Raw genomic sequence first — 13,036 nt, forward strand, 5'->3', positions numbered from 1 at the left:
TGCTGCAATCCTACAAGACAAGGCCATATTCCAAAATGTCAACTCTATAAGCATCTACACAATAGACCGGCTACTGAACAAGCATCAGATGACCATGAAGCAACTTTACAAGGTACCATTTGAGACAAACTCTGATAGAGTGAAAGAGCTATGGTACCAGTATGTACATGCAAGTCCATTACTGGCTGTCTATCATCATAACTGTTTACAATTAAGCAGCAGTGGTTCCCAAAACTTTTTTGGCTTCAGTATCCCCTTTACTTGATTTCTGAATCCAAGTATTTGCTTTATCTGACTTCAACATTTTGCCTAAAAACTGCAACAGAAGACTGCAGCTTACTGTATGATACAATTATCATGATAATCCTTATTTTGAAGAGTATAACATATGATAAAAACAATTGGTCAAGGACCTGCAATTAGTGCCTCCCAAACAGATCTAAAGCTGTGGGTTTTACTGTAACATTTCAGTAAGTCAGATTTCCCCCTCCTCTTTCTCTCAAATACCCCCTGTGATAGTTCTTAGTAGGCTTATCCCTAGGGGTACATGTTCCCCAGGTTTGGAACCACTGGAGCAATGGTCAGTACTATAGAACTTTTGGAGGAGAACATAAAACATTCCTACATAATTTTCTGTTGCTCTGGTGTGTGACCCTTCCATATGACTGATTTTGTTTTTATAATGGCATTGGAAGGAAACAAGACCCCTCACACCTTCTTGTTTGTTATTGAAGCTGGCTTCAACCTGACCAAGTGCCGAAGACAAAGTAGATGTCCTAGGCCAGCGTGGGGGCAATATAACTATGTGTGCTGTCATTTCTGAGAATGGTATGGCTACTCACATCTCCAGTCTTGGCCCATACAATACACATAAGCTTTTCATCTACTTTTAAAGCCTTTATTCTGATTTGATGCCTGAAAAGGAGAGAGGTCTCATAGGGCTTCACCTACCAAACTATGCCATTGTGTGGGACAATATGAATTTCCACCATGGCCTGCTCATCAGGGCCTGGGTCACTACTCATCCAAGGATGGTTATAGTGTTCCTACCACCTTTCTGTCCTTTCCTCAATCATATTGAAGAGTTTTCCTCCACTTGGAGGTAGAGAATGTACAAGCATCAGGCTCAAAATCAGAGGTCCCTGCTCCATGCAATGGATGCTGTGTTTGAAGATATTACAGGAGATTGGTGTAGGGGATGGTTGCAGCATGCATGCAGTTTCTTCCCTCGTTGCATCACACGAGGGAATATATGCTGTGATGTGGACAAGAACCTGTGGCCAGACAGATAGCAGCGTGTGTTTGCCAGGAGGCCGAGGAGGAGGGTGGCCTATGAAGAAATGTTGGATGTGAAACTCCAGCTTTATTTACAGCACTGTAGGCTACATATAAATTTCTTTGTGTTCTGTTTATGTTTATATTACAATATATTATGATGTAAACATTTTCTTTTTACCCTGATGTATGGAAGTTACTATATGTGTGGGAATAATAGTTACAATTTCCTTGGCAGTATGAATGCAAAGTGTGATGTCAAACCTTGGAGGCTATTGGAGGCTATAATGATGTTAGAGTTTCAGTGTGTGCAGCAAGCTGTGATGGAGATCCTTTACCAGTAGTGGTGGCTGAGTGCTATTCGCTTTCAGAGATGCATTTAGGCTTAATTAAATCATCCTCAAGGCTTGAAAATAACTGGACAAAATTGCAGATATTTGAGTGAATGAGAGGAGCTCTCTTAACAGGCTTCACTTTATCATGAACGATCCCGTTCATATCCCTCTACAGAAACAGAAGAGCTCATCCTCCAACAGACTTCAGTTGCACTGATACATGCTAAGCTCCATCTCTAGTACAAAATTAGTGCTACAGCTGAGACTCACTCAGACATCTATCAGATCTTAATTAATTCGAGAGGAAATCTGATTACACAGAGGACCATGTGCAGGATCAGTACCCTCTACATGACATGATGGAAGAAGACACGTTAAGCAGGCAGTTGGATTTATATTATCTAGATGCTACACTGTGGCCATAAAGGGATGGATATGGTCAGCAACAATACTCGGTTCATAAAGGGGTGTGGTGGTTAAATGATGCTCTAGATGGTACTGAGGGACCCAAAGCGTGCCAAGAAAATATCCACCACACCACTACACCACCACCTCCAGCAGCTTGAACTGCAGAATGGATCCATGTTCTGATGTTCATTCATGTTCACATTTCTGATCCTATCATCTGAATGTGGAGCTGAAATGGAGACTCATCAGACCAGGCAACATTTTTCCATCTTCTATTGTCCAGTGTTGGTGAGTCTGTGTGAATTGTAGCCTCAGTTTCCTGTTCTTTGCTGACAGGAGGCACCTGCTGTGGTCTTCTGCTGCTGGAGCCTATCTGCTTCAAGGCTGGACGTGTGTTCAGAGGGGGTGTTCTGCATACCTTGGTTGGAACCAGAGCTTCTTTTAGTTACTGTTGCCTTTCTATCATCTCCAACCAGTCTGCCCATTCATCTCTCCTCGCACTGTCTGTCTGGCATCAACAACCACCACATTTACATTAACCTCTTGACGCCTGGCAATGCAAATGTTTGACAAACCATTTCTGGCCTGTTTGAATTTTTATTATTTTTTTATCCAAATAAATGATTGTGTTTATTTATTTGTTCTTATTCATTTATTTATATATTTATTATCATATGATTTGTTTATTATTTATCTATATTGATTATTAATTTATTTAATATTAAATTTGACTTTATTTTATTCCAGTCTTTTTATCCAGATTTTTTTCTGTATTTATATATATATTGTCGTGGAATTTTTATTATCAAAGGTCACACACTAAGTGAGAATCAAACAAAATATTTAATTTAAGAGCTGATCAGCAATGAGAATCCCACAGTCAAAGAAGTTTTGGCTGCACGAGTCTGAACAGATGCATTTGGGTTTGGTTTATATAGACCAGCATGAGCTGATCACATCTAGGTAAATCATTAGTACTCTGTTTCAAAGGAATGTTAGAGGATTGGAAGTGAAGAGCTCACTCAATTCTTATCTGGGTAGAAGTCATCCTCCTTCCTCAGTAAAACACAAGACAAGGTTTCGTAACAATACAAAGTGCATGTGTATAAAATTTTCCATTACAATATATATATATATATATATATATATATATATATGTATATATATATTACATAAATGCAAATAAATAAAGGGGTTAAATAGTTAAACTAATAAATGCAAAAATAATCATAAAAAAAGACAAAACAAAAAAAAAGCTAGCTATTATTGTAAACTTGTGTCTTGTAAAGCCTTAACAAATACTAAAAGATTTTTAAGTTTTGCCTTATGAGCACCAGCCTCTTGTTTTAACAGAGAAATTAAATGTCATGGTTCATACAGATGTATTTTAGAACTCCAACACTAACAGTAAGATCCACATTCTTAATTTTAATCCCCCCTTGCTGGAATTAGCATGCTTCCCATAAGCATACACCCCCTGTCTAAATGTGTAGATGACTGCAGCCCAGTGGGTCGGACTATAAATAGAGGGGCAACAGAAATCCCCTCATGCCATCTTCCAGCCTGCAACCAATACTGAACATTAGCAGTTGTTGTTTGCACATTGCAGGCTTCAGTTGTTTCATTTCCATGCCAGCTCTTGCAAAATAAACTGTGTATTTAAGGTGAGAGAAAAGGCAAACCCAACAAGTTCAAAGTTCAACCCTTTACATTCTTTCACTGCATTTTCTCTCATTTTTTACTTGTTATTCTTTATTCATGTGAGGCACGAGATTAGTTTAAAATCAGTCACATGTTGAGTCTGGAGCTCCATTTTTTATAATGATACAACACTACACTTTGTATGGGACTGTATTCTGCCTTGTTTCTCTTTTTTCAATTCATCTTTTTACATGACAGAAGACATTTAATCAGAAAAAATTAAATAATTTGGTGTTTTACAGTCCATTTTTTTTTATTATTATGGTTTAGTCCTGACAACTGACTGAACACTTTCTTCTGATCGGCCATTTTTCAAGTAGATGTGCAAAATCAGAAAGTTAGTATTTGATGCAGAAGAATTACTTTTACATCTATCTTCATAAATCTTTGAAAATTTGGCCCTGATTCACATAAATAACCAGCACTGAAACATCATCAAATATATGACTGACAGCAGAGAAGAGCATTTTATATTCCTTATATTTAGATTTTTGTAAAATTACAATATAATCTATTAATATAATTACAATATATGTGAATTTAACCTCATAACTTTTGCTCAAATCAGCATAAATTAGCACTTGTGTTTGAAAGGGCAGAAATGGAATCATTTATTGTGTACAGGCATGTGTGACCTGAAAATAAAGGCCACTGTGTGTGTTTGTGTGAGTGTGTGTCTGTGTGTGTAGCCCTTTAAGCCAGTTGTGATTGAAAGGACTGTGTGTGTGTGTGTGTGTGTGTGTGTGTGTGTGTGTGTGTGTGTGTGTGCATGAGTCAGCTAGCTATGCTTCTGCTATGTAAGTGTAGGGGGACAGCGGCTGAAATAGCAGCTCCTCTTCTTGCTCTCATTCTCTGCCTTATTGATTCTAGCTCTCATTCTTCTTCTCTTTCACCTCAGCGGAGCTTCCTTTCTGGATTTTCCGGATATCTTTTAAACATTTTGATGCCCATTTATGGACCATTTATGTCAGTCGATGGGATTTGACAGCCTCCTGAGTGTGTTTTGAACCATGCTGCGAGTATTTATTCTGTGTGCTGAGCGTCTACAAACACCAGACGATGACATCAGTGATGCCTACTGCAGTGTCACCTATGAAGGTACTGATGGTGTGTGTGTGTGTGTGTGTTGCAAGGAAAACAAATTGAAACAGCAAAGTGTAACTGTTGCACACAACTGGGATATTAATTTTGATGTAATCAATTAAATCTCTCTAACTTTAAAGCCTCTTATTATCGTTAATGGGGTGGGGCAGGGGGAGGAAAAGGAGTAAACAGAGATAAAGGGAAAGACGAGGATGGGAATAAAGTGGAAAGTTAAAAATGAGGATGCAGTGATAGGAAAGAAGAATTTCCACTGTGCCTCTGGCAAAGTTAGATTGTGTTTATAGTTAACACTACTCCCTCAGCAGAGTTTATTCTTTGGGGCCGCCTGTACTCTCTTCATAGTTTGCATAAGGAGTTAAACACTTCCACATCACCACCGGTATGTGGCTTTGTCAGTTGTTTAGCTGGCCAGTGCACATTTCTTGGACTCAAATTATACTGTGTTACTAAACGGGCTGAAATCTCATAGCAATGATCCTCCGAAGAATTTACTAACTACTTTCAGGTTTTAAATCAGCAGTTTATCCATATTTATCTTGATTTTCCCAGTTGTTCCACTATGACGTTGATATTTTTGGATTGAAGCAAATAAAAGTTTGTAGAGCCATATTGATGTGATTAAAACAAATTCAATGTCATCTACCTAATCTAAACAGAAAAGCTGAAATGTTGCATTATTCCTGCAAAACATCATCATTTGGATATTCACTCTTTTCTGAGGAACCAAAACTTGTCCTTGTTCCAGTGTTGGAACAGATCCAGATGCTACTCAGTCTAATTAAGTTTGTTCTGCTTATGAATTATAATGTCTGTGGATTTTAAATGTTTTATTACTTCATCATTATTTCATCTCTAGTAATGATGAAACTTTTAGTTTCATCATTACTAGAGATGCACAATATTGGCTTCAAAATTAAATATTGGTTGTTCCACCGAATTAATTAACCGAAAAATAACAGTTGCTGAGAACATAATTCAAGTCTGTTTTAAGTAGGACAGGATGCACATATGTTACTTGTTTTGTTTAAAAACAATTGTCATGATTTCATTTGACATGTTGTACATTTAGCAATTTGAAATATTTTTCTCATTTTGCACAAGGAGTGAATATTACTTCACCTTTTATTTCATTTATTTATTTATTTTGTTTAGGTGTGGGGGCGAAATATCGTTATCGGTCAAACGAGTTGTAAAATATCAGCATTTTACATAGGTCCCATATTATGAAAAACTAACTTTCTAAAGGTTTTTTAACAGTCATACATGTCCTCATAGCCTGTATGTGAGGCCCAAAAATGAGAAAATTCTGTCACCTCGCCCACTTGCTTGCTCCACTTTTTTAGTGAATGTGTGCTCAAACGGGGTGTCTGAGATCTTTCCCTCTGTGACCTCACAAAGGGAAATAACACTGCTATTGACCCGCCCCCCTGGCTAGCTGAGCCTGCCCTCAAAAATCACTGAACAGGTGCCAGCGAAAGCCGGATCCTCTCCCAGAGAGGGGTATGGAGTGGGCATGGACAGGCACCATTTATGAACATTTAGAGTGTAGGAGCCATATGTTGGGTTATTTATTTCCCACTTGAAGTATGTGTGCACTTGCGCAGTGACACCACTGGTGGTTGTGGGTGGCACTGTGGGTGTGTTGAGGTTATTAATGAGTGTGCTCACCTGTGTTGGTTTGGGGCCTGGAGCATGGAGACAGGGTGAGCTTGAGCTGAAACTTTCTATTAACCGTCATCGTCACCGTTACCATCACTGTTACTGTTACCATCATTATCATAGTCACTGTCATTGTATAACATTAACATCAGTTAAATGCATTATTTTAATACAACCTTATGCATCCTGAAGCACATTAAATAAAGTAGTGTATGCTTCCTGAGATCGAGATACGGATGTAAAACAATAAAGCATTGTGACATGTGTACTTTAGTGTGACGCGTCTTTGATAAAACCTCAAGAATCAGCCTGTCGCGGCATTTTAAGGTTAAAATTAAAGTTGGTATGCCGCAATATAGAGGTTCAGACACAAAAACAGCTTGTTCTCAGTAGAGCTCACTAGAGCCACATGTAGAACAGCTGAAATTAAGGACCAAGGCTGAATCTGGGGTAATACACTTTGAAAACAATGTTGTTGGACCTCTGATATCCATATGAATTTATTGAAAAAATGTATAATATGGGACCTTTAAGCCATTATTATGAACTCATGAGTGCATCATGCTTGCTCTCTTTATTGCTTTCTTATGATTTACTTAAATTTACCCACCCGAAAAAGCTGGAAGGTCTTATTAAATTAATTTTTCTAATTGGCTTCTTAAAATGCTATATAAACTATATGTAATCATAAGGAGTCATTTATTTATTGACAACTTTTAGTCAATATTTGGTTTGTGTCAGATCCAAGTTCTCTAACTGTGTGTCATGAACTCATGACACTGTGTGTGCACAAAAGTTTCCCTGTTTAATATAGGCCAGTGCCTGCAGTATGTTTGGACACACTCACAAAATCCTGACCAAAATAAAGAAAATAAGTCATTTAATTAGTCATTTATCAGTGTTAACACCAGAATCATTTTATAGATTAGAACAAATAAGTATTTTGTGTCATTTTGGCTACTTTCTGCAAGATAGAAATTAAATTATCCCTGAGGTAGTTTGTGTCCTTGAAGACATGTGGATGTGGAAATAATGAATTGGGCTTTATCTCTGATTATAGAATAACTGCAGTGGGAGGACAAAACAAGTAATGTTGCTATGGCTAGTCAATCAGAAATAAATATATTTAACTAAATATGGTGTTAGTGCTGTTTTTAAATATGCAGTGAAACAATTTTGAATAACAAACACAGAGAAACTTTATTAGTAGCAATAATTTTGATTTGCTGTATAAAGATCAACATGTGATTGTGATGTGATTAAATAGTGAAAGAGTCGAAGCCTTGGTATGACTGAAGTTACTGTATGTATTTTTAACCTGTGCTGTTCATAAGCAATGATTTAATTCAATCAATCAGATTCTTTTAAGCACTTTTCATACACAAAAGTCGCACAAAGTGCTTTACACAATAAAAAACAAAAACAAAAAAAAATTTTGCAAACTAAAACCAAGCTTTCACACACCCAACTGTATAACCTAACAAACTGAAACACTCCATACACTCACACATACAACTCACATGTACTCCCCCAACCAATCCCATTTTGCACAAACACACACTCCAATCCCTAATTTCTCTTTTTAACTAAATATAAAAATATAAAAATATAAATATATATGAAAATAAACAGCAGATTTGTTCATTGACAACCAACATGACTGTTAAAGTAATGCAATTTATTCAAGAATTTATACTTTCTAAAAAGATAAAAAGTACCTGTATAATATTTGAGTTGCAAGTGTGGAAAGGCTCTAATCCAAATACATGGATGACAGCCTCATGTGTGTGTTCACTGCCGCCCCTCCAACCTCCCAGTATGGGTTTTGTTGCCCCATAAAACCTTTAACACTTAAAAATATATCTTAGAAGTACCCATATAGCACTTTTCCAGTCAGCTTGACTGCTACATATCACATTCACCCATTCACACACCCCAATAGGCACATCAGGAGGCAACATGGGGTTAAATGTCTTGCCCAAGGACACTTCAACATGTAATCAGGAAAAGCCTTGTAGTCTATTGTTGACTTTTTTCAATTCTTTATAATATATTTTGTGTCTGTTTTGTTTCTAGCGTAAACAGCAGCAAGTGGAAAAGCATATCGTTATGGTGGGTTTATTAATGAAAACCGCATCAGTATGTGTGGTTTATTAATCATTACCAATAAAATTTACTACTGTTCTCATGGTGCACATTTTTAAAATGAGTTTGGGTTTGAAGACCATTTGGCTTTATTATGAAAATATAACAATATTTCAAGCAAATATCTGATATTTAAACTGCTTTTAATTACCTGCTACCATGAATGCAGAACACTGTCTCTGCAGTATGAGCTCCTAAAAAGTGCTGCATCATTTCTTTCATTCAGAGCTGATTAAACTGAAAGGCTTTTGAAGCAGAGGCTAGTGAACAGACAGATTTAAGGCATGTTTGCTACAAACATCAGCTAACTGGTCGATTTTTGATAATTTCAATCAGATGTTTTCTCCAGTCAGTCTTGAATGATTTAAGATAATTATTAAAGCATCTAAAAAAGGATAGTGGTGATTTAAATGGCTAACTGTTAATAATCATGAAAGGTGAAACACTGGCTCGAAATGAACCAGTATAAGTAAAAAAAAAAAGCCAAAATGATTTTTTCATGATTACAATGTAATCTGTATTTTGCAGAAAATAATCTAGAATGGTTAGATAATGTGGTCTAGCTTTAGTGGTGTATTCAGGAAAATTTCAAGAGGGGCCAAGACCGATGTTGGTGTTAAGTTAGCAATCAATAAATATCACTCTGATAAAACATAATCACCTTAAACTACTTATTGCAACTTAATATTTTTACACCTTTTTGCAAAGCAAGGCAAGTTTATTTGTAAAGCATATATCATATACAGGACAATTCAAAGTGTTTAACATAAAACATTAAAAGTACTACAGATGGTGCAAAGAAAGCATTCAGAAGTGGTAAAAGGAAAAAATCACAATAAAATCATAAAAGACATTAAAATGATTAAAGGCAAGATACATGGTTTGTATGATTTCCAAAGAAAAACAGTGCACGGATATTTGTACATATTCCTACGAAATTCAGAGCCAATCGGGTGTTCAAGTCACTGAAAGCACTCTTGTTGTGTTGTCTGTAGGACTTTTCTGGCTCTGAAGCAACAAAAAAGGCAAAAATGCAGAAAAAAACGTTTTAATATCTTTATTATAATTTTACTGAATTAACTGTGGTACACTATTAAATTTTTGTTTCCTAATAATGTTAATAATGGTAAATAATGTGGTTTATTTTTACGTCATCGAATAATTTTGAATGAAACCCACTGACTCTTGGATTATTTACGTGATTGAAAAGATGATTTAACTCCTATTATAAATTCACTGCTTATATTGGTAATAAGAGGTATAGTCGGACAGCGAATAACCAATGAGGCGCTGGCGTTAAATGGGCTCATTGAACCACATTGAAGTTTATGATTTTGTTCTTTGAGCATGTTGTTTTGCTTTTGCAGTAATTTGTTCTCATTTGTGAAAAACTCAAATGTAGAGTCAAATATATGCAATTATAAATCCTCCCAAAGTTTCTGATTTTGTTTGCTGAGCTCCTCAATTTGTCTTTTCAGGAATTTGTTCTATTTAGTCATCGAATCAAATGCAGAGTCAAAGCACTTCAGTTCTTCTAAACCCTGTTGCAATTTCTCATTTTGTTCTCTGTGCTCCAGATTTTTTGTTGCAATAACATGTTTTTCTTTTCCAACGAGCCTTGTGTAGATTTAAAAATCTTCGATTGTTTAAATTGTCTTGGATGTTCTGGACTTTCTCTTTGAGGGCCACGTTTTCTCTGAGTTTCAGATGCATCATCCATCATTTGCTTTTAAGCTTGGCTAATTGGCGTTTTGGCTTGATGGAGATCTTTTAGTTAAATTTTTCTGCACCTGCTCCTTTATGGCTCCACCATATCTTAGATTTCCTCTCTTAAAGAATCTTTTCTCCTTCTGAACTGACCTGAACCTTTACTTTACAAAGCCCTGTTGGATTTTTTCAGGGCGTCTACGACTGCTGCTCATTGATCCATAACAATTCATTAATTTTTAGCTTGAGATCCCTTTCTTTTAGCTATCGGGAGAGCTCCAGTTCTTTGGGAAGCTGTACAATTATTATCCTTAGGACTTTGATGGAGGTTTTTGCCTTCAACTTCATGTGTGCACTAATATGGAATATTGTCATATTGTCACTATTATTGATTCATCATCATCATATGGTAAGAGAGAGAACTCTAAATTAAACACACTAATAACCAATCAGAAGTTGAGCAGGGCTTGGAAAACGCTTGGTTAAGAGATGCAGCTGCAGCCCAGAAGGATGCTAGACCGCACATAGGACAGAGCAGAGATGTCCCACATTGCAAAATTTGTCCAGCCCATCTCTGGGCCACACTCTTGCATCAGTACTGGTCCACTTTTTGCTGGGCCCTCAGCCCAAGGATGGCCTACTCCCTACTCACGCAATGACACAAGAAGTTGGCTTTGGCCCAGGTCTGGTCCACACACTGTAAGATAACTCTCATTGTTTATTTTGGCCAAGCACTGTCCCAGTTAAAAAAATTAGAAGAAGCCTCCGAATCCACCCTTAAAATCCGCACTCCGTTTGGCCTCAAATAAAGGCTGCTGGTGATGCATCCTTTGTGGCCTCTTTTTTCCCAGAATTCATTGTGCACAAGACGATGGCGAATGAGCAACCGAGCTCAGAAGAGTATGTTTTAGGTTTCAATAAAGTTTAGTGAAAAAACAAACAAACAAACAAACAAACAAACAAACAAAAAAAACAGAGCCTCAGATCATTTTTTTTTTTAACTGTTGGTGTTACCGGTCGGTATTAACGTTCACCCAAGTGTCCTATGAGTAATTTCAGAGATCTAAGTGATTCAACAGCCTATGTTGCTATGGGAAATTCTTGTTGGCTAGGTAGACTGTCCCATTTCACGAACGTTAAGCATACGTCAAAGACTACAGCTTGTGTGTTCTAGTTGTCTTAGAAATTTTCTTTCCTGCTGGAATTTTTGTTGCAAATGACAAAGTGAACATGTTTTCCAAATGCTGTACTTGTTAGTTTCCCACAGAGGACCCACAGATTCTAATTTAAAGATTGCTGCGCCCAGGACCACCTGTAGTCCATTGTTATCTTTATTCTTCAGGAAATTAATAGAAGTCAATGTAAAATAATGGAAACAGGATGGTGTGTGTGAAGCTGTTGTGGCACCTGTGGGTTAAAGATGACAGAGAGGGACTCACAGAGAAATTAAAAGATGGAAAAACACCAGCAAGGACATAAAGATGACGGAAAAATCACAAAGGAAATGAGTGGTTGATGAACCACAACAATGGAGAGGATAACACAAAAATGCTCTTTAATTACCTCCCACATTAAAACAACTGTCATGTTGATAGATAGTAGGACGAAACAAGAAAATTAATTTAATGGATGAATGAAACTGTAAAGACAGGAGAGAAAATGTAGGAACAGAGAATGATGGCAACAATAAACAACAAACACTTTCGTTAAAGCAACTAGAACCAAAAGTTAAGAGGATAAAAAAAGGAAACACATGGGAAATTTTGATAAAATGGGGGGTTGAAAGAAAATAAGTAAAAGAGAAATGATAATGTAATAATGTAATGGATGCCTGAAAAGATTAAATCCATCTGAAAAGGGAGGTTCAAACATACAAACGTTCTAACGTCAGTTGTTAATGTAACCTAATAATGTAGCCTTTCAGAAAATGTCAATACAGCACTCAGCCCCAGAAGGAATTATCACACAACTTTATCAGAGTGTCAGCTGCCTAATCTGAGCCAAAATCCGGCCAACGACGTTTATTATATTATCAGCAAATGTTTGTACCCTTGCTGTTGGGCCATATTGTATTACATATGTCTGATGCATTGTGTCCATGCCAGCAGTATTGTATCAAACCACAATCGGCTGAACCACGTTTTCTTTAATGGCCAAAAGTGGTTCAGCCGACCTGGACCTCAACCAGCAGTGCCAGTGTTCAGCCAGGATCGGGCCAATTATGCTTGCGATGTGTGGTTGTTGAATAGCTGGCTCATTTCAGAATTGCAGGTAAATTTCAAGACTAGAGAAAAACAAAAAATCTGAGTCTCACTGCAGTAAAATACTTCCACTTTAAAAACTAAAACCTAACCTGACAGTAAATGTTTAAAATATGAAGTTGCACATGCTACAGTCTGGATTGTGAAATTAACTCCCCCGTTAGCCCTGTTATGTTGTATCAAATCAAGCAGCTTTTGTGACTTGAACAAGTCTTAAATTTAAGTTAAACTAACTAAAGTGGGCTATGTTGAAAATGTTAACAGAGATATGTTACCCTTTATTAATTTAGATATTGGTGCATTTTTTTAATTCAGCAATTCGAGGTTCACTTTTCAAGTGTGTGTGGTTATTGATGTCCATTAAACAACCTGATGGCTGCTAGCAGGAATAGTGGTTGTAGCACTTCATGTCTTAACTTTAATGCTTTTTTCCCCTCTCTC

General features: G+C 36.9%; 1 protein-coding gene across 5 annotated transcripts in view; it reads left to right on the plus strand.

Moving 5' to 3' along the window:
- Positions 1-4,568: 4,568 nt before the first annotated feature.
- dysf (dysferlin, limb girdle muscular dystrophy 2B (autosomal recessive)) overlaps positions 4,569-13,036 on the plus strand; it is a 104,362-nt gene continuing 95,894 nt past the window's right edge. For 4 of the 5 annotated variants that reach the window (XM_041984990.1, XM_041984991.1, XM_041984992.1 and 1 more), the window contains exon 1: positions 4,569-4,817. In XM_041984990.1, the coding sequence (XP_041840924.1) occupies positions 4,730-4,817 (88 nt within the window). In that variant the 5' untranslated portion in view covers positions 4,569-4,729. The remainder of the gene's footprint in view (positions 4,818-13,036) is intronic. The other variant, XM_041984993.1, reaches the window with a different exon arrangement.

This window comes from Melanotaenia boesemani, chromosome 5 (genome assembly GCF_017639745.1).
Source record: "Melanotaenia boesemani isolate fMelBoe1 chromosome 5, fMelBoe1.pri, whole genome shotgun sequence".
NCBI lineage: Eukaryota > Metazoa > Chordata > Actinopteri > Atheriniformes > Melanotaeniidae > Melanotaenia > Melanotaenia boesemani.